The 27,883-nt window shown below is 40.8% G+C and overlaps 1 protein-coding gene across 1 annotated transcript in view; it reads right to left on the reverse strand.

The window, feature by feature from the left end:
- LOC125224702 (E3 ubiquitin-protein ligase Ufd4) overlaps positions 1 to 27,883 on the reverse strand; it is a 52,396-nt gene that overhangs the window by 8,868 nt on the left and 15,645 nt on the right. The window contains exons 15-35 of the mRNA XM_048128139.1: positions 17,422 to 17,587; positions 15,590 to 15,805; positions 14,535 to 14,667; positions 12,764 to 12,894; positions 12,228 to 12,343; positions 11,452 to 11,581; positions 10,763 to 10,903; positions 10,109 to 10,301; positions 9,093 to 9,309; positions 8,217 to 8,516; positions 7,859 to 8,056; positions 6,056 to 6,303; positions 5,298 to 5,448; positions 4,673 to 4,811; positions 3,990 to 4,189; positions 2,408 to 2,518; positions 2,052 to 2,164; positions 1,694 to 1,829; positions 1,284 to 1,406; positions 646 to 823; positions 173 to 425 (exon numbers count right to left, since the gene is read on the reverse strand). Of these exons, the coding sequence (XP_047984096.1) occupies positions 173 to 425; positions 646 to 823; positions 1,284 to 1,406; positions 1,694 to 1,829; positions 2,052 to 2,164; positions 2,408 to 2,518; positions 3,990 to 4,189; positions 4,673 to 4,811; positions 5,298 to 5,448; positions 6,056 to 6,303; positions 7,859 to 8,056; positions 8,217 to 8,516; positions 9,093 to 9,309; positions 10,109 to 10,301; positions 10,763 to 10,903; positions 11,452 to 11,581; positions 12,228 to 12,343; positions 12,764 to 12,894; positions 14,535 to 14,667; positions 15,590 to 15,805; positions 17,422 to 17,587 (3,593 nt within the window). The remainder of the gene's footprint in view (positions 1 to 172; positions 426 to 645; positions 824 to 1,283; positions 1,407 to 1,693; positions 1,830 to 2,051; positions 2,165 to 2,407; positions 2,519 to 3,989; positions 4,190 to 4,672; positions 4,812 to 5,297; positions 5,449 to 6,055; positions 6,304 to 7,858; positions 8,057 to 8,216; positions 8,517 to 9,092; positions 9,310 to 10,108; positions 10,302 to 10,762; positions 10,904 to 11,451; positions 11,582 to 12,227; positions 12,344 to 12,763; positions 12,895 to 14,534; positions 14,668 to 15,589; positions 15,806 to 17,421; positions 17,588 to 27,883) is intronic.

The raw sequence follows: 27,883 nt of genomic DNA on the forward strand, positions 1-27,883 counted from the left end.
AACGCACAACTGGCTTAAATAATACGTCTCGCGTGATCGGCGTCACCGAGAAATGACGAAACGACGATTAACTATGGACCGTATCTGCCCAAATCGCTAGACGGTTCGGCAGTCTCGCCGGGATAGTAGAAGTATGTCGTGAGCTAGGCGCGGCGGCGACGGGTTAACTCACGTGTAGGTGGTGTCGCGGTGCGAGTCTTGGGCGGGCAGGCGCGCGTTGAGCGCGACGACGGCGCGGTACACGGTCCACGACGGCCGCTCCAGCGCCAGCGCCGCCGCGCCCGCGCTCAGCACCAGGCGCAGCGCGGGCAGCCGCGCGCCCGTCCCCACCCCCGCGCCCTCTGCCGGCGCCGGCGACGCCGGGGGACTGCGCGCCGCCTCCGACTCTTCCGTGTCGGACGACTCGTTTAGGGGTATATCGAGATCTGGAAAACGATGCGTGAATACATAAACGTGAACTCGAAAACGGTATCACATAAACAGTAATCGAAGGCGTAAAATGTTCGGGACCTCGGTTTAATGACAGCATTCTAAGCATTATTAACTGTGAATTCTGATAAAGCTATTAATAAAAACGGTAGGAGATTACTTTGCAGCCGGTACGCCATGTTTATTCTTGTGTATGCCAGTAATAATAGAACTCACCGACGGTCTGGTTGAGATTGGTGCGGCCGGGGCGCGGGTCGAAGGCGGGTATGAGCGCGGAGAACTGCCGCTTCAACACGAACTCGTCGTCCCATGGACGCCGAGCGCGCTGCCCTAGGCCTCCACGGACCGCTTCCAAGGCTTCCTCTTCCATAAGCGACAGAAGATTGCGAGATACCTGTAAAGTTAGTCGTGTTTAACCATTACGTTTACTATATTCCTCGCGATCAAACACACGTATCCACTTAGCGTGCCAAACGACCTCAGTCAAATCCACTGAGTTGTCAGTCTTTACTCACAGCTTGCAGCTTTTGAGCGTCATTTTTTGTATGTTGAAATTGTTGAAGTCACAAAAACATAAATGCCTCGTTACGTGATATTTAATTGCAACAACACAAAATTATGAGCGGTCAAGCACCAGAGACACGTCCAATCACAGCCAAATTACGACTTCAGTACAAAATCTGACACACTCGACCGCTATGCAAATAGATGAACCTATTTGTTCTATCTAAATATAATTTTGCGCAATACTCCATAGGATGTCCGCGATCAGATTGGACTAAATTCAAGCTATCTATATATGTAAGTCAACCTTCTGAAAACAGGTATAAGCCGTTTTTTCTAAAGAAACATACCTCCTGGTAGGCGGGCTCATTCTCCTTGTCGCTATCGAGCGCGTCGTCGCCGTCATCATCGTCCTCTAGCTCGGCCAGCAGCGCGGGCGCGCGGCACGACTCTAGGAAATCTTCGAGGGACACCTGCCAATGGGAATGCTGCGTTAACTTTAAAATAATGTCTGCATTTTAGAACATGTCTTACTTATGAACTAAGTGAACATTGAAGCGGGGCTGAACTAGCAAACACGTCCAAACTATTGTTTTATAGTTTGTACACGCTGCACGATATAGACGCTCATAGACCCGAGAGCCACGAAACGCACATTGGTTTTTAGTCAATATATGACCAGCGTCAGCGTCGAGCATTCACGTACGGTTAACGAAGCACGCTGCTCACTTCAAGCCACAACTTCACAAATAATGCTTACCTGCTCGCTCTCGCTGGAAGTAGAAGTGAGGGAGAGAGTGAGAGCGTTTTGCGCGTTGGGCGCGAGTGAAGGGTAGCTCTGCGCCGCAGACAGCAGTCCGCCGGGGAAGTTGCTCGACAACGCGAGTCGCACCAAGCTATAACATTTAACATTATTAGAACAAATTTGTATCACAAAATATCTCGGAATCGAGACGGATTGATTATCTATAAGTTTTTGGCAAACATTTAATTTTTGGTACAAGCTTTTCAAAATGGTTTTTCTTTAAACCGATAAGTAAAAATCGTCGACGTAGAAACGTGTACATATCAAGTTCAATAAAAGATAAAATTGTTGTGTTTGTTTTTAATGGATATACCTCGGGAATAGACTAGTGGAGTGGTTGGTGCGCGAGGCCCGCTGCGGGTTGTTGCCGCGGCCGGCGCCGCTGCCGCGTCCAACGCCAAGAGATTCAAGTAGTCGCGCGGCGCCCTGTAGAAAAACACGTGTATATTCGTCCACACTTTTCAGTATTCTTAAGCCCTTTTTGCAAAGACTTCTAATGAAGGTGAGTCAATAATGTTGCTGTAATATGTCGGAATGAGCTGTACAATATTATGACTAAACTACTACTTTCATTTTTCCTGAGCCGTGCCGTATGGTTCATAATTGCACCTTCATTCACGCGAAGTTATAAGAATATGTCACTGAGTTTGACAAATTTTAGTAACATACCTGTTGTGTGAGATCCGGTTCGCTGGCACTCATGGTGCCCGAGCCACTGCCCTGACCATCGTTCTTATTATGTTCGTCGTATTGCCCCTCTCCGCTTTCATTGTCTTCGCACTGTATTAAACAATACTATTGTTAACAAACGGACAACTGCATAAGTTATTCATACACTTGCCGATAAAAACAACATAACTACAAAACTACGTCGATGCTACCTTCGATTCATATAATAGGCTAGTTTCCTACTAGTCAAATCAGCTTCTTTTTCAGAACTGTCAAAACGATTTGCTAATAATGAATTCCTATGAAATACTGAGGCGTGACGTCACGGTCCATTCATTTACTTTATATCGTTCTCTTTGACTTATTAAATGGAAATCATGTTTAAACATAACTGCTGTCTATATTTTTCTTCTTATTATGTGGTGTTTTATTTCGTGCACTACATAAAATATTTTATTTTAAGTATAGGAAACTAGCCTATTAACTACTTCTATCTATATAACATTACAATTACAATGCCACAAAGCTATATTACCTTAAAACTTTAAAGACTTTATTTTTCTAAATAAACTCTGTATTTTATGTAATTTAATGAGTATACGTAACCTTACAATAAGAATTAAATTCGATGAGCCGCAAAATATTCAAGCTAATTAGCTGTTATCGTGTCCGGTGTAATAAATCACAACGTTACAATTACACGAACTAAATGATTTCAATTGAAAAAGTCCGAGAGTAGATGTAGGGCATTATCCTTTACAATCATATTTTCACAGAAACGAACGAACTTGTTATATTCTTTCAGTCATTCTTGTCACAAAAAGGCAGACAAACACGAACGTTTCCGAGAAAATAGAGATCGAGAGGATGTACACTACATCTGTAATCATCTGGGACACAGACCTGTATATACAGGCCAGGGGGACGCATCGCGTGGAGTTGTCTCAGCAGCGCGGCCGGTATCGCGAGCAACGCACTCGGCAACGCCACGCCGGCGTTATTGTTCGATCCGCGGGAGCAACGTTCCTATTCATCAGTCTTGTTAGATCTACCCTTGAAATTGAACCCTATCGCATATTTTCGGATATTATTTAGGAAATTTCTGTCTTGAGTTCCCTAAAGGATTATAGTCAATCTACCGCTAATCTCTCTTCACTGTACTGGTTTCCGCTAAACTTACTTTATGCACGCCTATCAAAATCTCAAAGGATGGACAATAAGTAATTTGAACTTTTTCTAATGTTTTCCACGTGCTTGTCACTAAATCAAACGAGACAAGATAAATGCAATTTAAAATGAACAAAGTTTAAACGTTAATACAAAGGTAAAATTAATGCCCGTGTGTTTTTGAGGGTAATATAAGTCCGGTCACAGTTTAAAAACCAAACCTTACCTACCTGTGTCTCCGGCAGAAGTTCCTTAGCCGAATGTAGGCCGTGATGCTGGTCAGCCCCATCTTCGTGTTTGCGAAGGAATTTCCGTTGATCTCGGCAATACAGGCGTCACTCTACGCGCCCAACGTCGCCAGTCCTACCCACTAGACAGCTTCGCGATACTCAACAAGTTTAAACCAGTAACTAACCTCTTGTGAGTTCGTCTCCGGCAACGGTTCTTTAGCCGGGTACGGCTTGGTGATGTCCGTGATGCTGGTCGGTCCCATCTCCATGTTGGCGAAGGAATTGCCGCTCAGCTCCGCGATGCAGTTGTTGCCCTCCGCGCCCAGCGTCAGCGACTCGACGATCGTCGCCAGATCTACCAACGAGAGGTCTTCGCGATCGTCAACTAGTTTTTTAACACAAGCAAGTGAAATTACTCCATAATAGAATTTACATAGAGCCCAATAGAGGATCAAAACTATCACAAGAATTTCACATATTACTCAGGTGTACTATGTGAAAAGGGGTAAAAGTGCAATGCATAAAATCAACAAGTACAGTTAACAAATTTGAATCCTAGGCCACTCTAGAACCCTGTCTTATTGACACCGTGATGTAATTGTCATAGAAGTCACTTCGACGTGTTTCGACGTTTGCTGTGAAAAAGTTCTACAGTGGCCTAGGATTCAAATTGGTTGACTGTACCTAATAAACATCTATTACAATATATTAGAGGAATTTAAAGAGTTCACATCCATTAAATATTTGATTCGAACCTCTAACTACCCAAGGATGGTTGGCTTTACTTTCAGTCTATTGTATGTTGAATATTAGTTTTGACAAACTATGTTTCTGGAAAGTTTTGAATACACACAGAAGTTAATGTTACCTGTGTTGATATGATGAGTGGAGTTGTTGATAGCGGACAGATCGGCGGTATGCATTCGCGGCCGTGTCATGTTGCTGGCCATCTCTTCGCCCGATATGTTGTCTGCCGAAGACGCCTGCTCGGTTGACGCGACCGACACCTAACATGAGAAATAATATTTTAAAATCTCCTTAGCTACATACTCAGGTAAATTATTATCTACCCATATCAAAAATCATGATTTCGCTGTATGAATGTGTTACCCTTCAAGGTGCCGACAACTTCGGCATCTTGAAGAGTATCATCGGAAGAAGAGTATCGGTATCGGAGATTCGATCATTTCGAGCGCTCACGTCACGTCACGTCTTTTACGAGAATTCGGATATGTCCCGATATCTTGCGAAATTGTGGCAAAATTTTGATTAGTATTAGTAATTTTGAATGATTCACGGTTATTTTCATTAAACTTATGCAATGACCCATGCAATCATGTGATCGAAATATCGGGAGCTGGACAAAAATCAAAAAGGTAATTACGGTCTATATCCCGGTCAATATAAGTAATTTTGATTAGTCTCAAAGCCACGATAGTATTGTAGAAAAATCTTGCCAACATAAATTTTGTGCATTCATAAGTGGGTCTGACCTGGTCCTGCGCCGTGGCGTCGGGCAGGCTGGGCGTGGAGTGCGACTTGCGGCCGCCGCGCGCGCCCTCGGCCGCGCCGCCGCTCACCACCTTCAGGTCGAACTTGCCCTCCGCGCCCATGCGGTACGAGTTGCGCCCGCCGTGCTCCCACCTACGACGGGAATACGCATGTTAAGACGACATTTATCATGGAAAAAACATTCCAAAAGACTATCTTAACGAACAGTTTAACGGGGTCTGTCGTAAAGTCATTCGCCTAGACAGATTTGCTCATTCGCTTGATAGGTCTTATCCTCCTGTCTAGGTCGGTTTCGGCCACGGCAACTGAGACAGCCAGTGGCCAATGAGAGCGCGGATTGACAGTTCTCAGATCGCTGACGTAGCCTATTTTTCAGTAATAATGCTACCTTTCCGGCAACATTGTAGTATATTATGGCCGCTTCGCAACGAATTCCAGTCGTCTCTGCTCTTCAAAAGTTTGCTCCTTTGTACAGTAAACGGCCATAAAGAATTCACATCGGTCTTTGGAAAGAGACAATTAACGTCACATAAGCAATTAAGCGACAACACTCTACGAAGACGAAAAACGGATGTGCATTATTTATGGCCGTTTACTGTACTCTTTACACGCCTCCACTTCGGTCGATCTCGTACCCGTCTCCCTGAGCGTTCAAAACATCTTCGTATGTGGGCGCTTCAGCTTATCTCACAACGTGTCGAGTTTAGGTGGAGCCGGTAAGCACATGAGCGTGACCCACCTGACGTCGACCCAGCCGTTGTGCAGGTCGGAGGTGACGGTGCCGTGGCCGGGCGGGCTGCCGTCCTGGTCGCGCCACTTCCAGTCGGGCCCGCGCGCCACCTTGGCGCCGGCGCACAGCCCGCGCGCGCCGCCGCCCCCGCCGCCGCGCGACCAGCGCCGCGAGCGCGCGCCGCCGCACGCGGCCTGCGCGCCCGCGCCCTGCCCGCCTGCGCACTGCCGCGGCGGCGTCGAGCACACGCTCACCACCTGCCCGTCAAATAATACATTCAATGCTATATGGGCTAACCTCATCCAAATTACCTCATATATTTTAGTTTAGATTAGTTTTTAATCTAATTTTAAGTTGTTTTATTATTTTTTTAGAGTTAGCTTGTTATTTATTTGTTACTTAAGTTTTATTACCTTAAGTTTTATTACTATAATTACCTCAATAAAACTCAGGTTAATTAAAGTGTACTAGGTGAAAGAAAAAAAGAATTAAAACGTCAATAATTACAATAATTCTAGATAAAAAAAACGCAAAAACGGGATCAATGGTTATGTCCACGCCCCGTAGCCGAATGCCATTTCTGTGACGCGAAACGCCGCAAAAATGTAGTCTGGCTCTGTCGCCCCAGTACGCGAGAGCGATATAGATATTATCGTGAGCCTTTGTGCATTTGGCTACGCACACAGTAGTCAATATTTTAGACGTTGTCTAGTTAAAATACAGTATTTTTGAATTATAAAAAACTTTTACACTTGCATCAGCACTTTAAAGAAAAGGACGCTGTAAGCGTAGCCCTCCGTAGCGACCGTAGCTTATAGACGAAGTTAATACACACGAATATCTAATTATGAATCTACTAGTTAACAAATTAAGTGTAGTAAACATAAACCATGTTGAACTTAAACAAAAAACAGAAGACATAAAAACTCAGTTTTTGTAACAGACAACTTACACCCGAATCCAAAAAGAGAAATAAAAGCTAACAAAAAGTTACAATGGAGCCAATTTCACGCACGTAGCTGACCGACATTGAGCGAGCGAAGCGCGGCGACCGTGACACAAAAAATTAACCCGACAGTATAGTTCACTCGTTTCTCGAGGGCACTGACCGCTTCCATATAGAGTTTAATTTCGTTAAATTTGTCCTTTTTTAATGAAATATGCAACGACGTTATTTCTGCCGTCTAGACTATGTTTGTAACATTTGGTTTGCGACATTTATATTATTAAGCTACGCGCTTGAAGCTTACTTTAAGTCTTGATATCTATACAGTACCGGTCAAAAGTTTGAGTTCACCCTTTGATTTCGGTACAAATGAGTACTTTTGTACGATAATTATCTTCGGTTTGGTAGTCGAAATATGTTTTCAACTTATCCTTTGCCACTAATTGAGACACATCTTTACACGAAACACAGTTTTAGCCAGATAATATAGGCCAAATAATTATTTAGCCTATAAGATTTGAGGGAAACAGATGTTAAAAAAATATAAATTGTTTACGAAACAAATTTTGACGTCTGAACTACAAAAAACTATCTCTAAAGCAGTCAATTGTACTGAAAACAAGGAGTGAACTTAAATTTTTGACCGGTACTGTATGAAGTGAGCAAACCAATTAGAATCACTGCACGCTGGGAGAGGAAAACAAATAAAGTAATTCTATTGGTTATAATATAAAATATAAACAACACATTTCTGACTGGACGTCGCTGAGTCTTCCCTTCTGTTTTACGCGTCGCCCAGACATCCAGAGGGAAGGTGTACCTCCGTACGTGCTGCTTGGCTCGTGTGTGCTCGAGCCGCTACATACCTTGCCGTATATCTCGAGGCCGGAGAGCGACAGGTAGTGCGACTGCCCCGAGGCGTTCTTGCCGTTCTGCTGCACGCGCAGGTAGCGGTAAGGCGCGTCGGCTCGCAGCCGCCACGTGGCCGTGCTGCCGGGCTCTTGGAGCGCTTGCTCGTCGCTGTGCGCCAGTAGCGTTGACCACGACATACCGTCCGCAGACATCTGAAATTTAATTTATTGTAATGACAGCCCCACAAAGTTGTAGCAGAAATTTGCACCAAGTAAAATAATTGCCTGAGGCAGAATAATGCAAGCAATTTTCTGTAGAGATACGAACCCGTCAGAACGAAAGCTAAACACAACTATAAATTCCAGAACAAACCTGGAAGAGCCAATTCCTGAGCGCCGACCTTCCGTATCCCCTCGCATGCCGCAGCGTATAAGCAGTGGGTATTATTTGCAACCCTAAATCAAGCGCAATGAACGCGCGTCGATCGTCATTCGTATGCACGTTGAGCGGTTCAGGAGAACGGGACAGAGCGTCTTCGGCGCGGCCGTAGGGCAGCTGGCGGCCGTCGGAGGACCACACGGAGACGAGGGCGTGGGCGCCCGGGTTGACCCACTCGGCGGTGCCGCCGTTGCTACCGATGAAGTATAGGACGCCGTTCTCGTCGAAATCGTGCTATGGAGTAAAGATAAATAAATGTAAGTAGGAAAAAGAGAGAATATCTTATGAGCGCCAAGTTGAATGTAATTTTATCTATTACATTGGAGCATTACGAGGGTCTGCCATAAAAATCCACAAATATTCCTCTTGTATAGGTAACGACACAAGCCGGTGGACTATGAGGGCTGAAGGTTAGAGCGGTGTACACTCACGTCATAGACGAATTCCATAGGAGCTTCTGAAAGGATCTGGAAGTTGCCCGAAGTTAATGGTGGAGCGCTCCATGTCCTACCACTGGTGTGCCACAGACTTACCCCCATATTCATAAACGTACTTGTAAAGTTATCAAGCCGATAAAGTTCGTTTGTCTTTTTCTATCACACCAATACGTCGGAAAGGGACAAACGAACTTTATCGGATTGATAACTTTAGAGTACGTTTATGAATATGGGGGTTAGCCTGGAAGTGCTCGAGTTGCCGCACGGCGGTAAGCGCTTCGACTTTGAGGTTGCGGTCGGCGTTGTTAATGTTACTGCGACGTACACTGCGAGTAAGTGAGCTGGCAGACAGGTTACAACGGGATATACTCACATCGTACACGAAATCCATAGGTGCCTCCGCTTTGATCCGCTGTACGAAGTTGAAGGTGGAACGTTCCATGTCGTACCACTGGCGCGCCACAGACTTGGCGAGGAAGCGTTCTAGTTGCCGCACAGTGGTGAGGGCTTCGACTTTGAGGTTGCGGCCGGCGTTGTTACTATTGGTCGTGTCCTCGGTGCTGTCTTCGCTTGCGCGGACTACGCGTAATCTGTGGAGTTTTAAGACAGTTTAGTAAGTTCAGTTATCTGCAATCATATTGTTACTCTCCGAAGGCCTTAAAATTCTCTCTTACGAATACGATCTTACGATACGACAAATACGATCGTGCGAGATATTTTTGCGACCTTCGTCATGTAATATTGCTATCAAAAAGTCGAAAAATCTGGAGAATACAGGTTCAATACCCGATATAGAGATTATACCTCCGTCAGGAGGCGGAACTATAAGAACTAGGTATAAAGTGGTCGATAGAAAGCTGGTTACAGTCAGATACACTATTCGAAGAGGGGAAAGAAATAACGCAAGCCGCAAAACGCGGCCCCGGGCTGTTCACTCATGGACGCCGTCCTTCGAATGAGCTACGAGCGGCCGGGTCGAGCACGAGCGAGGGCACGAGGGTCGAGAAGATAGGAAGGCGTGGCGCGAGATCGTGAAGGCCGTTTGCGCCTCTGGGGTGCCTTAAGCCTCTATTACACTTGGCTGAATTTAGGATGCTAAATCATTTAAAATCCTAATTTAGGAAAGTGTATTCGCGTTTAGCAAGTCGGTAAAGTCAGCCAAGTGTAACCGAGGCTTCAGGAGTGCAACATACCGGATCCTCTTGGTGAGGTGGTGCAGCGCGGTGGAGGGCGGCGGCGGCGCGTCGCCGGCGGGCGCGTGCACGGGCAGCCGCTCCACCGACTCCAGCACGCCCACGAGCCGCGCCGCCAGCGCGCAGCCCGCGCGGCTGTCCACGGCCCACAAGCGGACCAGCTGTTCGCGCGCTCGGTACTGGGAGTACAACATACCGGATCCTCTTGGTGAGGTGGTGCAGCGCGGTGGAGGGCGGCGGCGGCGCGTCGCCGGCGGGCGCGTGCACGGGCAGCCGCTCCACCGACTCCAGCACGCCCACGAGCCGCGCCGCCAGCGCGCAGCCCGCGCGGCTGTCCACGGCCCACAAGCGGACCAGCTGTTCGCGCGCTCGGTACTGGGAGACTGGCTCTGCACGACACATTACGGCACCCCTTCAATAATGGATCACACCAAACTTCCGGAGATAGGCCAAGTTTTTCCATTCCACACTTAAAAAGTGGGACCGATTCTTGCATGCCGTCCTGGCGTTGTGGCGGGGGAAAAGCGACAAGTATTCTTAGGTTCAGTGAGCGTCCTGACTTTATAAGTTGATTAGAATTAGCCATAAATAAAATTATATCTTAATTGCTTATTGTGTTTACGAACATTGTGGAATTTAATAATTTATTTTTAAAAAATACACGAAGTAGTTACAGATGCTTTAGAAACGTGAAGCTAATGGTGTTCTACTCAGTAATATTTTCTAAAACATTCGATTCTTCAATCCTGTAAAATTAGCTTTGTCGATAGACTTTGTTAGCCTAGTTTTAAATATTTAAGCTGTTGGTTTTGCCTAATGAAATAAAATAAATTTAAATAGTCAAACTTACCATTAGGTTGTTGTGACAGCACTTGCAACAGTGCCGGAGCGAGGCCGGACGATTGCAGCTCATATGCGGACAGAAGTTCCTCCCCGCAAAGCAGCTCAGTCAACTGTTCTAAAGCTTCGTGCATCTCTTGCTGCCAGTCTTCTGCAATTATTCAATCATTCTGTATTGATTTATGAAAGCAACGGTATTATTTACTGAGATCCCAAAAGAGTCAGATAATAAATAATAAGTAATCAAATGCCTATTAAATGGCGACCTAAGTTCCACTAATGCGATTTCAGTTCTATTACGGACTGTTGATGCAGTTGATGTTACATACAATTCAGTACACCAATAAAATACCCACAAAAAAAAAACAGCAATGCGAGTTAGTGTAAACAGGCACGGGCTTGTAAAGTACGGCACCTTAGATTCGTTTGACAGATAATTTATTTGTCAAACAGATATAATTTTTTCTATCCTATGTATTTTTGACATGTGTTGTTTATGACATTAAAGGTTTTGAATTGAATTGAATTGAATATGCAGCTTTAAATTTCCTTGACCGTTTCTGATGACGAAAAAATACTACTTGCAGCATGCATGTTGTCTTGAAATTTTTCTAATCATTAGAATAAATCTTTGTAGACAAGCGATAGTCCACGAATACGTGTCATAACATGTGACTAGTAGAAAAAATGGTGTCTTACTGGTAGGTTGCGTAGCGAGGCGCTGTAGTTGGGCCAGCACAGCGCGCAAGCGAGCCACGGGCGCGCGCGGCTGACGGTTAGCGGCACCCGCGAGATGGCGCGAGTACAGCGAGCGCGCGCGGGATCCCACCTAGCAACAGATGGACATTTTGTACAAAGTCAGCAAATGGACATAAGAAACATTTTTTTTTATTATTATAAATGGGCTTACTCTTGGCCACAGACAAGCCAAAGGCAAAGACGTGGCCTACGATGGAGTGAGTTCGCCCAGAAGATGCCTGTTCACTCTTGATTTGAAGGTTGCCGGGTTATATGAGCTCGGAAATATAGCCGCCGGCAAGGAATTCCACTTAGACTAATGAATTTGCAATATCATAGGTCTGTTACAACAAATGATTGCCGCATTTGTGGTCCCCTATTGACACACCTCGGACTCTGGCATCAAATATATGAAAGAGGAGCGTTCCTAGCACACAGGCACAGCCTAAGCTCGTGTACGCGAACTATGCTTGTATGAGTGAAATCAGGTCGACTGTTCGCGTTTCTGACAGGCGGTAACTGTGAGGTAACCGAGAGGGGGTGGGCGGCACTTTTAGCGGGGAGCGGGAGTGGCCATACTGTACGATAGTACTCTTTATTATACTGTGTAACGAACAAATGGTACAACAAAAAAAGATTACCGCCAACTTTTCCATAAAAGGGATCTCGTCCAGTTTACGCCGCTACTGGCGATAGCGAGCCTTAGTTCTTCTGTGAACTCTCCTTGAGTAGCATACCTGTGTTTTGAGCGCCTCAGTCTTGGCAGAGATCCTTGAGCGCCGCTGGTTAGCGTTGTTCGCGTTATTCGATACTGTGGGCCTCCGGTCCGCCCAGCCGCTTGCCAGTTCTGGCCCTAAAGAATGATGTCATTAATTGTTAGTTAGCAATTCGCCATTACAAATGTTGTATATTAAGTGCGTTTTCACATTATCCGATCCGATATCGGACGTCGGACCGATATCCCATATATTTACGCCGCCATCTTTGCTTTTTTCCTTTGAAATCTTTCCTACTTCCGATATCGGATCGGATAATGTGAAAACGCACTAAAGGTGGTTTTATTTTATCTTAAATCGAATATCCAATCAGACGACGAACCGAATAGGTGTTGTATTATTCATAATAGTTAACAACTTTAAGTGTAGAAGCCAGAAGGCTCACATATATTGAGAGTTAAGGTTTGCGATTGGAAAATCGATTCCTATGATTTTGAAATACAGCTCAAAATCATGGTAGGGTACATCTTTTGTTTTAGAAAGGCTTAATATCTTACCTAAAAATGTTTCAGCAGTGAAGGAGTGTTTGGTCCCTCGATTGGATTCGAATATGAACCCGGGCAGATCTTCCCGTAGCAACGTAGTTTGCTGTTGCCCATCTGTGTTGTGTATCTGAAGCTCCTTTTCCCTAAAGTCACAATATATTTCAACGTGAAAATTAGGCACTAAGGGAACATTGGCGACGACTTATTTAGTGTAAAGGGGCCCACAAATTACCAGTTTGCTAACGAAATCAGTCTGTTAATGAGGAGGCGCATTGACATTTGAGGAGTGTCTTTTCAAAAGGGCTTATTTCCACTTTGAACTTTTTTTGGGAAATCGAGAAAAACATAATTCCACGGTATTGGTTTTGAAATTAATATTTAATTTGCAAAATTGTAATATTGTAAGTTGACGTTAATGCTATGATTAAATAAAACGTAACATGTGTACCTAAATAAATATTTAATTACCATATGTTTTTGAGAATTAAGCACTTTTGATGCGAACTTTTTGGGAATTAAGCCCTTTTGTTGTGGCCTTGTAGCGTAAATGTTATTATTTTAAAATGGTTTTATTTTATTTTTGCATTTTGTATTAACGTTAGTTGATATGAATGTTATTGTAATACATACATTGGTTTATCCACATAAATAATCATTACACATTTTTCAAAAAGTGTTCTAAACTTTGATGTTAATCTTTTTTTTAAAGATCAAGGCGAGACTTTTTGAACTTTTATCTCAAAACAACGCGTAATTTTCTATACTAAGAAAAACTGCATTCATAGTTTAAAAAAAAGAAAAAATGGAAATAAGCCCTTTTGAAAAGACACTCCTCATTTTATCCCGCATTTGTGCAAGTGCCTAGGCATGTCACTGTAATTCATATGTTAGAGAGAGAAAAAAACATCTTCTCGCTCTCACGTATGAAATTCTTTATCTGTGCAATGGACTGATAAGGTGGCGCCATCTCGCCATCTGTCATATCCCTTGAGTGTGCCTCCTCATTATTCGCCACTTTTGCGATTGATTGACATGTTCATTATTATCCAGCGAACTGGTTATCTAAGATAAGATAAGATCTGTGGCACTATAAGCGATGGGCTGATGATAGTTAGTTATTAGATTAAAAAACTACAAAAAACTTCGGACGATGCGACGTACTTCCGTGACGCTTATCACATACAAAATTTAATTCCTATATATTCTTTTGACTTTGGCAATATCAATTTATGACGAACTAGCTTTTGCCCGCGGCTTCGCTCGCGTTAGACAGAGACAAAATGTAGCCTATGTCACTCTCCATCCCTTCAACTATCTCCAATTAAAAAATCACGTCAATTCCCTCCGTTTTGCCGTGAAAGACGGACAAACAGACAGACAGCAGCCAAATAGCACTATACCCTACTCATAGTGTTGTGTTCCTGACGGTGAGTAAGGCTGCCAGAGCTCGACGAGGGTGATGTGCTGATGACGGAGTTTACGGAACTAACTTGTTCCGTCTATTGTCCTTTGCGTCGATGGCAACCCGAACCCTCCTTAGAACTTGTACACTCCTTTTTGCTGTGTACTTAACACAGCAAAAGGGAGTGTACAAGTTTCTAATGGGGTGGCAACGTGCATGTGACACTGTTTGAGTTGCAGGCGTCCATAGGTTACGGTGACCGCTTTACATCAGGCGGGCCGTATGCTTGTTTGCCACCGACATAGTATAAAAAAAAAGACACACACACTTTCCCATTTATAATATTATTAGTATATTAGTATAGTATGGATGAGTACTTACTTCTTGCAGGACAGAGACCAGTTCCCGAGTATCAGTTTGGTGTGCGACGGCTTGGACAATATCGGCTGTGGTACAGAGTTCTTCACCGACGCCCTGGCTCTTTGGAGTTTGTCTATGAACTCGCCGCGGTTCTCTGTCAACAACAATTTAAAGTTATAAAATTATTCTGAAGTTATCAATCCAATGCCACTGGCACATTAATAAGTAAAAATAAAACCTGTTTCTCTTGATTATGTGTCGTGGCTCACTATCCTGTTTAGTTTACTTAGTTCAGTATAACTTGTCGTTGTATTGTGGTTATTATTTATGTTATTAAACATATTTGCTGTAAATTATACATATTTGTTCCGTTTGTATGTAACGGAAGGGTTGCCACGGAAGACCAGCGACAAAGTATCCAAAAGATACCTTGACACCAAGCTGAGTGGAAACCTTTTCAGTGACGTTTTAATTCAATTTTTGTGACATGTTTTTGTAATTTATATTGTTTAAGCGACCTGAATAAAGTTTTTTCTATTCTATGATTGTTAGGGCAAAGAATCATTCCGCCTGCAACCCTGACAGCAGCGAAGGGCCGAGTGCAACTGAACATTCGAAATCCGTAAATACTGTGTAATTCGATTCCCCCAATACCTTCACAAGAGACAGGACGTTACATAATGATTTTTTTTTCCTCCTTGCATTATCCCGGCATCTGCCATGGCTCATGGGAGCCTGGGGTCCGCTTTGACAACTAATCCAAAGATTTGGCGTAGGCACTAGTTTTACGAAAGCGACTGCCATCTGACCTTCCAACCCGAAGGGTAACTAGGGCTTATTGGAATTAGTCCGGTTTCCTCACGATGTTTTCCTCACCCAAAAGCGACTGGCAAATATCAAATGACATTACGCACATACGTTCCGAAAAACTAATTGGTACGAGCCGGGGTTCGAACACGCGACCTACGGATTGAAAGTCGCACGCTCTTACCGCTAGGCCACCGTCACATAATGAATATTGAATTTAATTGAATCTATGATGCACCGTGAACGTGAACGTTAATATACGGACGTACCCGTGTTGTCGGTCTGGTGCTCCGGGCTGCCGCTGGAGTACATGGTGGCCAGCTTGCCGTCCAGCAGGAAGCGGAACCAGCCGTTGGAGCCGGTGCTGAGCTCGAGCGCGGCCGCGTCGCTCCACACGTACAGCGCGTCGCGCCCGCGGCAGAGCGACCACTCGCCCCAAGAGTACGCTACGTTGCTGCATAAACTTGTCGCGTCTTCGGTTCCACCTGGATGACAATGATTGTATTTTTAAATTCGTCTTTCAGTAATAGGGATAGTGAAATAATAAGAGTTTTGTCTGATTCACGATTAGACTTATATTGACCGCGATATAGAAAAATCAAAAAGGTAATCACCGTCTATATCCCGGTCAATATATGTGTAATGAAGCAACACTGCACTGCACAGAAGTAAGCACCAAACTTACCCGATTAAACTTATCCCTAAAAATAGCTAAGTACTAAAATCGTAAGTAGACATTAAACATTATCAGTATTAAGTGTACCGAGCTCGACCGATTCGTAGCATATAATTTCTACATAGTGACATTGTATTGCTAGATTTGATGATTGATGAACGCTGTGTGTGATAGTGTTTCGATATTAGAAGCCATTTAGGAAAAAGGATCTGACCTGACCCCGTAGCCGAATGGCATTTCTCCGACGCGAAACGATAACGAAACGCCGCGAAAAATAGTCTTGCTCTTTCGCGCCAATACGCAACAGCGATAGAGAAAGATATCTACTAGCGTTTCGTTTCGTGAGCGTTTGTGCCATTCGGCTACGCACCCTGACAACTTCATTTATAAAATTAGAGCCTTCCGTCAAAAATAATAATCAAGTAATGAAATGTCTTATTTAGGTAGATCCTTTTCGCTAAATTACGTTAATTTGTATGGTATAGTTAAGCTATCTGCTTAGTACATAAAATCTATTCATGTGAAAGTTACCTTCTATACCCGTGTAACTTATTTCAGTATCCTCTAAACAAGAAAAAAAATTAAGTTATGATCTGGTATGATAAAAAAATACAGGCATTGGTCACCTATCAATATCACTTTGTTAACCAGAGTTAGTCCTAAAGACGTTTACTAAAACCAAAGAGGATCGAGTATTATAGAGAGTTACTGTCGAAGTAAAATGTGTAATCACAGTGCATAGACTGCCATCTCTTGATACAGGCTTAAAACTTAATTATATCACTATTGTATACAATACTTTGTCTATGAGTCATCATTTTCATCAATGGACAAAAGTATCATCATGGTCAAGTTACAATTATTCTAATATGTCGTTAAAATGTCAACATCGGATTAATAACCAATTGTTTGTATAACAATAACCGTCTCTGATTGGTCGATAACGCGATAGATTAAAAAAAAATGTGTGTAGATGCAGAAAAATTTGCCAGGTATCGTAAATTTATAGAACTGTATGGTTCTACTGATTTTTTTTTTCAGTTAACTAAAGTGAAGTGTAATGAAATATTATAGTTGACTAAGGTGTCAAAGACTATCCAACACTGAAAAGTCGGCACATATAGTTTAGTCTGTGCTGTCCTAATTGACAGATTAAAGTGGACGAGTAGAAAAAAACGTTTGCTAAAATCAATAAAGTCGAGATGAAGCTAAATATTCGCCGCTGTGAGTATTGAACTGTATTTTATGAAAAAGGGATTACAAAATCAACAACAAAAACGCTAATATAAACAACACTATATGTCAAATTCGCGCTCTTATCTGTCTGTACTTATTACATATACACTTTATTGATGAATTTTGTAGAACAGTTGTGTTTATGAAATTTGAAGATGGTATTTATCTGTTAAATCAACATATACATACCAGGTACACTAGTGGAGTTAGCAGCACTCGTCGCCGGCTCGGCCGCCAAAGCCTCCACCTTGCTGAAGACGCCCAGGCGCGCGAACTGCTCCAAGTAGATATCGGTAGCCTTCACCATCACCTCTTCTGCTATGCCCAGGACGATGATGTGACCGTCGTCGTCGTCCTATAGATGGGGTGATTAGTTCTCGGTCTAACGTTGATGCCGCTACCTCTAGGATTTCTCCAAACCTAATGACGCGGAATCGGCTGTAACCATAGATTAAATATAAGATCATACCATCCCATACATTAAAATGCGACCGCCTAAGAACGCGCATACACTACACCACACATAGATGGCGCCACAAAAAAATGCCTTGTTGCTATCGATTACTTGTAGATTGACGTTAAGTGTCACTTTCGAGCCATAAATCTATATCAAAAGTGACACTTAACGCCATCTACAAGTATAATCGAAAGCTACGACATTTTTTTGTGGCGCCGTCTATGCGCGGTGTAGTGTATGCGCGTTCTTAGGCGATCGCATTATAATGTATGGGATGGTATGATTTCTTATCTTTAATCTATGCTTTAACCGACCAAAAATCGCTCGTTATTAGTATGAAGAAGCTTGCGCTCCGTCGTCGCTGAACGCAGCCGTACGCAATACGAAAAGTCGATTCCGCGCCGATATGTTTGGGGAGACCCTTAGTGCGTGTTCACATTATCCGATCTGATTTCGGATGTCAGACCGATAATCCATACATTGCAGGCGCCATCTTGGATTTTTTCTATTGAAATCCTTCCGACACCCGATATCGGATCGGATAATGTGAAAACGGACTTAGGCCTTTCTCACACGGGGCAACCTAAAAGTCATTAGTAGTCAGCTGCGACTCACACAAACGTTAACGTTCTAAACAGCGGTGAGCGGCAGCCATAATGAAAAGTCCCATCGCTGTGTCTCACTCCTATGTATGGCCGCCGCTCAACGCTGCCGCGCTTACGTGGCTGAGCCGTAAAAACTAAAGCTTTCTCTATTATTTTTTGTCGTATGGAGTTATTTCTCTGTCGCAGATAACAACGTCTTTTTGGACGATCCCGTATAAGAAATGACTCTAGAGTAATTTAATCCAGTTTGGGGTTCTTGTAATCACAGCGGTGCGGTTATAAGACACTTGTATTATTGATACACATATTTACTATTCTGAAAGACTCCGATGTAAGGTTTCCTTATCCTTTACAAGTCATGGGCGACTTGTTTCAAAATAGTAAGAATGTGCAACAATAACCGCTGTAGCCACTCAAAGAAGGCATCCCTCTAAAATGAATCATTCCCAATAGTTACCAAGGCAATATATAAAGGTTACAGAATATTGGCAACTATTGGCAACAGACTGTCTATCCACTTGAGCAAATGTGGGCAACTATGGGCATCAACTACAGTAGAACCCGATTAAAACGATCACGTTTAATACGATTTCCCGCAAATTACGCCATTTTACGCCGGTCCCTACAAGTTGAGACTTGTTTTCAGACATTTTTTCACGGTTAATACGACTCGCGTCCCCGCTTAATACACCATCTAAAACCACCCACCTTGCATTACTTTACAACTTAATTTTGCGGGTGACAAAAATAGGAACTAATTGTAGTGAACTGATTACGCGATTCTGGCGACACCGCCACCCGTAAAGATTGTAATTTGTCGTCCTAACTCAGCGGTTAGTGCGATAGTTCGTACCTACCTAGGTACATACACTTCGCTCATTATCACTGTTGCGGTGTTGAGTTTCTGAATTCTTTGTCCTATCTTTGGTTCAGTGATGGCAAAAATAAGAAGAAAAGCATTATCGCTCCAAGAAAAAGTAACCATATTCAAAGTTTACGATTAAAAATCACAATTTTGTCGCGTTCAATACGATTTCCCGTATAATACGCTTTTTTGGCTGAGTCCCCTCAGAATCGTTTTAAGAGGGGGTAGAGCAGGGAGAATTTTCAGAATCTGTCAAATTACCCCATTACACACACAAACACCCTTCACTCACACTACCTCAATTTACTGTGAAAGGTCAGTGACCCTTAATTTTTTTCAAGAGTGTTATTTTGAGTTTGTAGTCAACTACTGACCTCCTTTGAGAAATTAAAACTGTAAAAAAGGTAGCATACAAGAAGACAGAGAAAAAATACGCGTCATCTAGCTTTCCTTCTCTGTCCATGTCTCATGTGACTTTAATTTACCTAAATATGTAGATAACGTTCCTTACTCAGTTGATTGTTTACCTAGGTGTATTTCAAATTACTTTGCACTTCATTTTGCGTTACTTTTCTATACTTAGATTAAAAATCGTCAGCCTGCCTATCCCCGCAAACATTTTTCAAAGACGTGTATGAAGGCCGATACCTCCAGGCAAACAATTATGGTCGCGTGCTAAATGATAAAACATCAGCCCTATCGCTTTATTTGTAAGTGCGATAGGGACGGCCCGATGTTTTATCATTTATCGCGCGACCATGATTGCCCTGCAGCACGGATAGCATGGTCGCGCGATAGACGATAAAATATCAGGCCGTCCCTATCGCACTATTAATAAGTGCGATAGGGACGGCCAGATGTTTTATCATTTATCGCGCGACCATAATTGCCTGCCTGGTCTTCAGAGGCCTGTGCTGTGCATTACGTATATGCGGGTTGTATTAAAGACTATCAGATATTTTTTTTATTCTTTTTGGTCGTTAGGTTTTATTATCATTTAGTTTGATACAAAATAAAGCATGTGTATAAAATAAAAACCTAATGAATAGAGTACAGCTAGCAGCAGTCAAGTCAGAGACAAAGGAAGACAGGGAATATCGACGCATATCTTATCATATCCAATACCGCCATCGCTATCTGCATCAGACTCTTGATCTTACCCAATTTCCAAGTCTCTTCTCTTAATTTCAGTTTCTTGAGTTGAAAATGTTGAAACTCATACTTAGCATTAAATAAAACACAAATACATATAAAAATCACAATATAATTTTAAATTATGGCTTAGGCCCTGTACCAGTTGCAGTCGCCACGTCTGTAAAGCCACTTGTAGTTTCTTTTAAATGGCTAAATACCTAGATGTTATGTCATAAACATCTGTGACGTGACTGAAAATTAAAAAACATCGCTCAGAGATAAGGTTCAAATTAGCATGGCAAAAAATACAACAGTGCAGTCAAAATACCATCAAAATACGAAAAAGCAAATATCAATGTCGCCGTATTTCAGGCAATAAGGGCTGTTTTCTCAAATATGAAAAAATCTCAAAAGCAGAACTTTATTAAGACTTTCTAGGAAAATTATTTTGAACTTGATAGGTAGAACAATTTATAAAAGTTTTACAGAAAAAAATTCTGAACTAAGTTTATAACTATATGAAAAGCATTTTTTTTATCTCAGATTGCATATTTTAGTATCGTAACGATTTTTCTTTCAAGTAAAAAGAGAATTATTAGAAAAAGTTCACGGTGTCTGCCGTAAACTGGGGTTACATTGACCAATTTGGGAATTTAAACTTCTCTAGCTTCTACATTTAATGGGTATTTTTACCCATTAAATGTAGAAGTTAGAGAAGTATAAATTCCATAATTGGTCAATGTAACGTAACAAAGAAAGAAAAAAATTGGACCATCAACTTTTTTAGTCTTTTCCTGCTAAAAATCTAGAAAGGTAACAAAATAATGTACGCAAAAAAAAAACGATGTTATTAAACTTAAACTGACATTGGGGTTACTTTGATACCCTATGTATTTTTTTAATGGTAATCGAATGTAATCCCTTACAAAAGTATTTTATCTCAAGAAAAGATAAAAAACGGTTCGCAGAGTCAAATATTACAACTCTTTAACGCTATTTTGGGGTTACTTTGATTAAAAATAAAAATTACCATCTTCGAAAAACCAACTTTATTTGCAATTGTTTCAATATTTATCACAAGAAGAGATCAAATTATCAGTCTCAACAAGTACCGTGACATAATTAGACAATAATCAACTATGTGTCATTATGGTCAATGTTACCCCATGCAAGTGATCAAAGACACCCCACATAGTAAATAATTAGTAATAAATGCCTAGTTTGACTTTATGATACAACACTCAATACAATGGTATAGCTAAACACATGTCTGGCAAGCTAATATTCACTGTGAACCTTTTACTTTAATACCCACTACGTTAGTTTAGAAGTTATTTAAACATGAAAAATAGCAACAAACTATGCTTATATTTTGACACGTTATCCGCACTGCCCACGACCATACTTACTTGTTCACTGCGTCAGAGCACCATATAACTATAAAGGTTGGTTTAGGGTTATCATATGTCTAGATTTCGATAAATTTATTTTATTAATACATTACCGACTACTCATAACATATTAGTTCCTTTTTTTTGATAAAATAAATATAATATGCTCGTGATAGGTCAGGTTTTGTTCGTAATCCAAAAAAGTCAACCCTAGCACTTTTCCCTATTCACCCCCTTCCCGACCCTATTCACCCCAACGTTAGGGTGAGCGAAAATTACTAAATAAAACGACATATTTTCAAAGACAACCCGAAGTTCACACCGCTGGAAGATTTTTTGAGTAAAAAATTAGCATGGCACATATAAAAAAACTGCTATCGACGTGCAAAAGTCGGTTTTGGCCCTATTCACCACAAATTAAGTTAGTTCATACCCGTTCCGACCCCATGAACCCAAAATCTTCAGAAAACGATGTACTAAGTAGCCCAAAGTACAGCGCCATCTCTAGGTGAATTGGGTTACTAATTTATGCAAACTACTTAAGTCGCAATAGATGTCATTTCATTTAGTATTTTGGAGGTAACTAGTAAAGATAATTTAGTTTTACAATTGTGCGAAAATAAATTCTCATTTGGCCGGATTTTTTAACCGAATTCCAAAATTCAAAAGGTTTTAAATGTATAGTTTTTTTTAAATATCACTCCTGTTCCAATTTAATATCCCACAAATATTAACGGCAAACTGATAATGACTTAAGTATTTTTGAAATAAATTTGTGACAAATGTGGGTAGTTTAGTAATTAGGCGCCGACTGATTGTGGGTAGGTTATATTTTCGCTCTCTGCTAATAAATCTTGTATGGAACGGACGTGTTTTCTTTGGTGCCTCTTCATCAGCGCTGATCTTCGGCTGGGAGCATACCTTACAAAATTGAATGCCGAAAAAAAGTTTATCAGCAAAAATTACTTACTTGAAAATAAAGTCATAACCGTTTTCATACTTATGCATTGAAATAGATATCACGCACGAAAGTAAGAACGACAAGGCCTCCTGGTGGCTGAGCCGGGAATCGAACCCGCCATCTCTCTCGGTATACCCTAATCCTCTGAGTGCCACTTGCACCAACGAATATGGAGGGTTAACCTGAGGGTTAACCCACCATTTTACATGGAATTTGACAGTTGACAGCCCACTAACCCTGAGTTAAGTGGTTGATGCAAAAGGGCCTTAAAGATTCATATACGAGGTGGTCAAAATGTGCCTATCAGAGATAACATCAACTAGAGAAATTTCGTCGGGTACCACACGGTGGCCTAGTGGTAATGACGTTAGCTGCGTAAGCTGAAGACCCGGGTTCGATTCCCGGCTCGGCCACCAGTGGGCCTTGTCGTTTTTTCTTTCGTGTATGATATCTATTTCAGTTTATGTATGTATGTATGTGAACACTTTATTGTACATAAGACAAGTTAGGACATAAAAATACAGTATAGTTATGGTGTACAAAGGCGAACTTATACCTATAAGGGATCTCTTCCAACCTTTGAGCGCATTGAGAATTTATTATTTATATAAACTTGAAAATAACAAATCAAAAATTATTCAACAAAATAATTTTATTTCTTCCCTAGATGTATATGTATAGTTTCATACTTATGATTTTTATTTTAAAGTAATCCGTTTATATTATAGCAACTATGGGTGATTTTTGTGGACTTAAGTATAAACGTTGACTTGTGGTTGACAGAAGTGTGATTAACATTTCTAAATGTTAATTTATTGTATCTAGTCTAACTACGAAGCAATACATTGACGTATAAATTGCGTCCATATACAGAGAGGTCATTCATAAAAACATCACTTTAGGTAAGTTATATATCTTTTATACAATTTGACAACCATTGACTACACATCCCAATTCACCCCTCTTCCGACCCTAATCACCCCCTTCGTAAACCTATTCACCCACTTTGCGACCCGTTTCCCCCCATTATTGATCGTATTCACCCCTCAGTCCGCAGATATTTGTTCATCCCGTAAAAGTTCCCCAACACAGTTGCATCGCTTTCTTCATGAAAACCATTATAAAAATGAAAATATGTCTTATGATTTTCTGTTAAACATAAACTTTAGAAGTGTAGGTATACACTACATTCAAAAGGATAATGAACAAATTCTTAGCAAAATTTCACACAAAAATGAAGTTATAATGAGTAAAAAATCCAATAAATTTGAATGCCTACTTTGACAGACATTTTCATGTCTGTAAATATATTATTTACATAAATCATAAAATATTATTTAAATATAATAGCATTATATACCCCGGGAACCCTATTCACCCCAAATTACGGTATTTATTAAATTGTCAATATGTAAAATGTCGGAAACTACGGAACGGAACCCTACACTGACCGTGGTCCGATGCGCTCTTGGCCGGTTTTTCTTCTTAATGATATGTAAAGATAATATAAAAATTCACCTCCCAATTTATAATAAGTTTTTTGCAAAAAAATCATTTTTGGCACAGGCTTTACCTTAGCCGACTGTACCTTTCTTTCAAAAATCATCTATTGCTCTCCGAGATGTTTCTAAATACCCCTTACTCAATGGGGATACGACGTTTCATAACAGAGTTCCTCTGACCACCTTTCTGCTCCATCATCAGATCACCTCCATGATACCATAATATTGCATTGTCACGTGATTTACATATGTGTGCAAAATTTCAGCTCAATCGGAAACCGGAAAGTGGGTCAAATTTAGCTTCTACGTTTTGACCCAAACTAACAAGGCATGTTGAATAAAAGCTTGTAAAAAAGGCTTCTGATATCAGATTTGTAATAAGTTTACTTGTCATAGTTTAACAACAGATGAGACAGACATATGCACTGACAATACTTCACGTGTTTCGTGAGATGTCAAATCACCTCATACAATTTACCGCTCTAAGGCAACTAAGGTAGGGTTTGTTATTGCACTTTAATTACATATTAATGATTTCTAGCCCGTAAGATATATATTTGCTTTAACAATGGATAGATATTTATGCGAGTGAGAGTGTAATTTAGATTTTTATTTATAAGGAATCAAATATTTTTAAGCTACCCGATCAGATATTTCTGCGGATAAGGACACTCACCACATCTGCCGTCTAGCAATCGTAGCGTCGGGCCAACTGTATGGCTAAGCCGCGCCGACGCGGCGTCTTTTTCCATACAGTTGGCCCGACGCTACGCTCGCGAGACGCTAGAAAGAGAGACGATGTTTTTGCCGGTCACGAAGCATCACAAATTTTTGCCGGGAATATGTCGTCATATACTTATGGTCCCCTATAGAAAATTAGATATTTTTGCACGGCCGTTCATAGTCATATATGCTGGTGACTGTTCCATGAATATTTGGTCTAGTCTAGTTGAGTGGAGAAGTGCCATTCAAAACGAGCGTTAACTTTCTAAACAACAATGTATTTAGGTACTTTATAATTATTATTGTTTTCAACTTACGGTTACGTGTTCGTGGTATGCACAGAGTAAATCTTTAATGAAATTGAGACATTTTTTTATAATATAAAAAAATGTCTCAATTTATATATTATATACAATTAAATTTGAACTAGAAGCACTAAACCTATACCCGCTCGCATTCCCCTTTTTTCTATTCTAAGTAAGAATCAATTAATAAGTATCTGAATATATGTATGAATAAATTAAATTGTAATTGTTTACATACAACCTGTGAAGTTTGGTTGACAAAATTTGACGTAGGTGCTGTCATATATATTTTTAAAATGACGTACTGTTAATACCAGCGTAATGAAAATGTATTCCGATGAGTAAAAGAAAACATGAAACTTTTTTCAATTTAACCGAACTAGAATGAAATCATTTATACTCATTCGGTTGTGTTCGTTATTTTCTTTAATAATGTGATATATTTTTATTTATTTTTTATGCACAAGCCATGCACCTTTAAACTTTAAATGAGATTGGATCTCCACCTGACATTATTGATTTACCCTATTTATTTTGAGCACAGTTTTACACTGGTATGGTTTTTCGTGTACGTACACTATTTTCTGTCAAAATATTTGTCAAATTTTTATCTGGCTTTTAGAATCACTTAATGTTCTAAAGTATTGAATTTTTTCAACAAAGTTTACTAAACGGCGACATATTTTTCTCATTATCTTTGTTCTTTAGTTATTACTTCAAAAGTCCACTCTTTAAGCTCTGATGGGTTACAAACTTTTCGCGTATTAGTTGATTCCTCTTCTCCGCTCTGACGTCCCCGTCCACCCTCACCGCGTCACCGGAAAGTCAGCCTTCTGATAATACCATAGAGGAACAAGTAAGGGAAGAGTTGTAACTCTATACATCAGTAAATGCGGGTTGTTTGTATAATAGTTAAGTGACATCTAGCGACAATCACGAGTCAAATAGCGTGAATTATCAGTACCACTACTCGATACTAGGTGGCAACTGTGTCTCGTCTGCCAAAAATTTAATATTAGAACAGTTTACAACTTATATTACAAGCAGAAGGAATTGAAAACAGAATACTGATTAATACTATCGTAATATTAGCTAAAAATTGGTGAGCATTAGACTTTTCGTTCGTCGCGACATCTATTGACAAGTAGCAGTACTGATAATTTACGCTAGTTGACGCGTGATTGTCGCTAGATGTCACTTAACTATGCCTATACAAATAACCCGCATTTACTGATGTATGGAGTTCTTCCCTTACTTACTCCTCTATGGATAATACCCAGCATCAAAACTCGACGGCTATTTACTCAACCCCAAACTCAGCACTAGAAATCTACGAAGAAACAATATTAAAACACATAAAAAAAACACCAAAAAAACAATGCAAGTAAATTTCGATGGTGTGATGGTTTTTGTATATAAAAGTGATGCGGAGGAAACATGATATGTACATAAACCATAATATCCATTATCGGTGCTTATTAGTAAACAGTACTGTGATGTATGTGAAACAGGTACATAAATCGTTATTTCAATAGCAATACAAAGCCGAGCAAATATGGCGACAGTGTCGTACGAGTTGAAAAAAATATAGGCTTTAAAAAGTTTTATCGTAAGTTGTCTAGGAGAATTTTCAGAATTTGGGACCCCCCAATTAGCGTAAGTCATTAACAAAAATTAACTCACTGTCAGTTTTGTGACGATAATTTTAAGCATGAAATTTCAATAAATATATTGTTTTTGTGTTAATTACATAAACTTTAAGCGATAATCTACATTCAGAATGTGAAAAAAGTGACTTTTTAGACAGATTTTATGCTTAACCCGTGGAGCGAGCTCCCGCCAAAATTCAAAATGGCCGTAAGTGCCCAGCGAATTTGAGTAGAAAAACTTGAGGTTACCTTTTGAATTTGTGCTTATGTTTTATAATTATATAACATATGTCATACATCGTTAGAAAGCTGCATAAATATGCTATACATGACAATTAGAAAAATATTACTGACCTGTGATTATGAATCCAAAAACTAACATTCCTTTTCGAGTTTCATTTGTTTCCCACCAATAGCAACACTACCCTTAAGACACGGTTGTCGTCCCGCCAACAAAACTGACAGCGTCAGACAGCGAGTTAATTTTTGTTAACAACTTACGCTTATTGGGGGTCCCAATTTCTGAAAATGCCCCTAGGAAAGTCTGTCTATCATGTAAGAATGTCTTGTACTCTTCCGTCGCTTCTAGTAACTCATGTTTGTACAGATCCATCACTCGGTTGGTAGAACTGAAGGAGCGCTCTTCCTTGCTGATTGAGTTTGATTGACTATAACGGTCCTACCCACATCACGGACTTTACAAAATTGCATGATCGTAATAATAGTAAAAATAGTTTCATCGGTACGACGCTGCCGTATGCTAAGGCTCTAAATTACTGACCATTTGGTAACACTTTGGGGCCAAAAAATCCCTCATTTTTTAATTAATGTTGTAATATTGTATTAAATGTATCATAATCACTCAAATACAAAATGTCATCACTATTTTGAATATCGAATTGTTTTGTTTTAATATCCCATTTACTGAAGTCACATTTTGATTGGCTAATTTAACTTCTTATATCGCTTTTGTATAAAAATCAGTTGGACAAATAAGGGCAATCAAAACTGTCATATATAATGTGAAAATATAAGAACATTGACTACGGAATACAGCTC

The sequence above is a fragment of the Leguminivora glycinivorella genome, chromosome 1 (assembly GCF_023078275.1).
Source record: "Leguminivora glycinivorella isolate SPB_JAAS2020 chromosome 1, LegGlyc_1.1, whole genome shotgun sequence".
Lineage (NCBI taxonomy): Eukaryota > Metazoa > Arthropoda > Insecta > Lepidoptera > Tortricidae > Leguminivora > Leguminivora glycinivorella.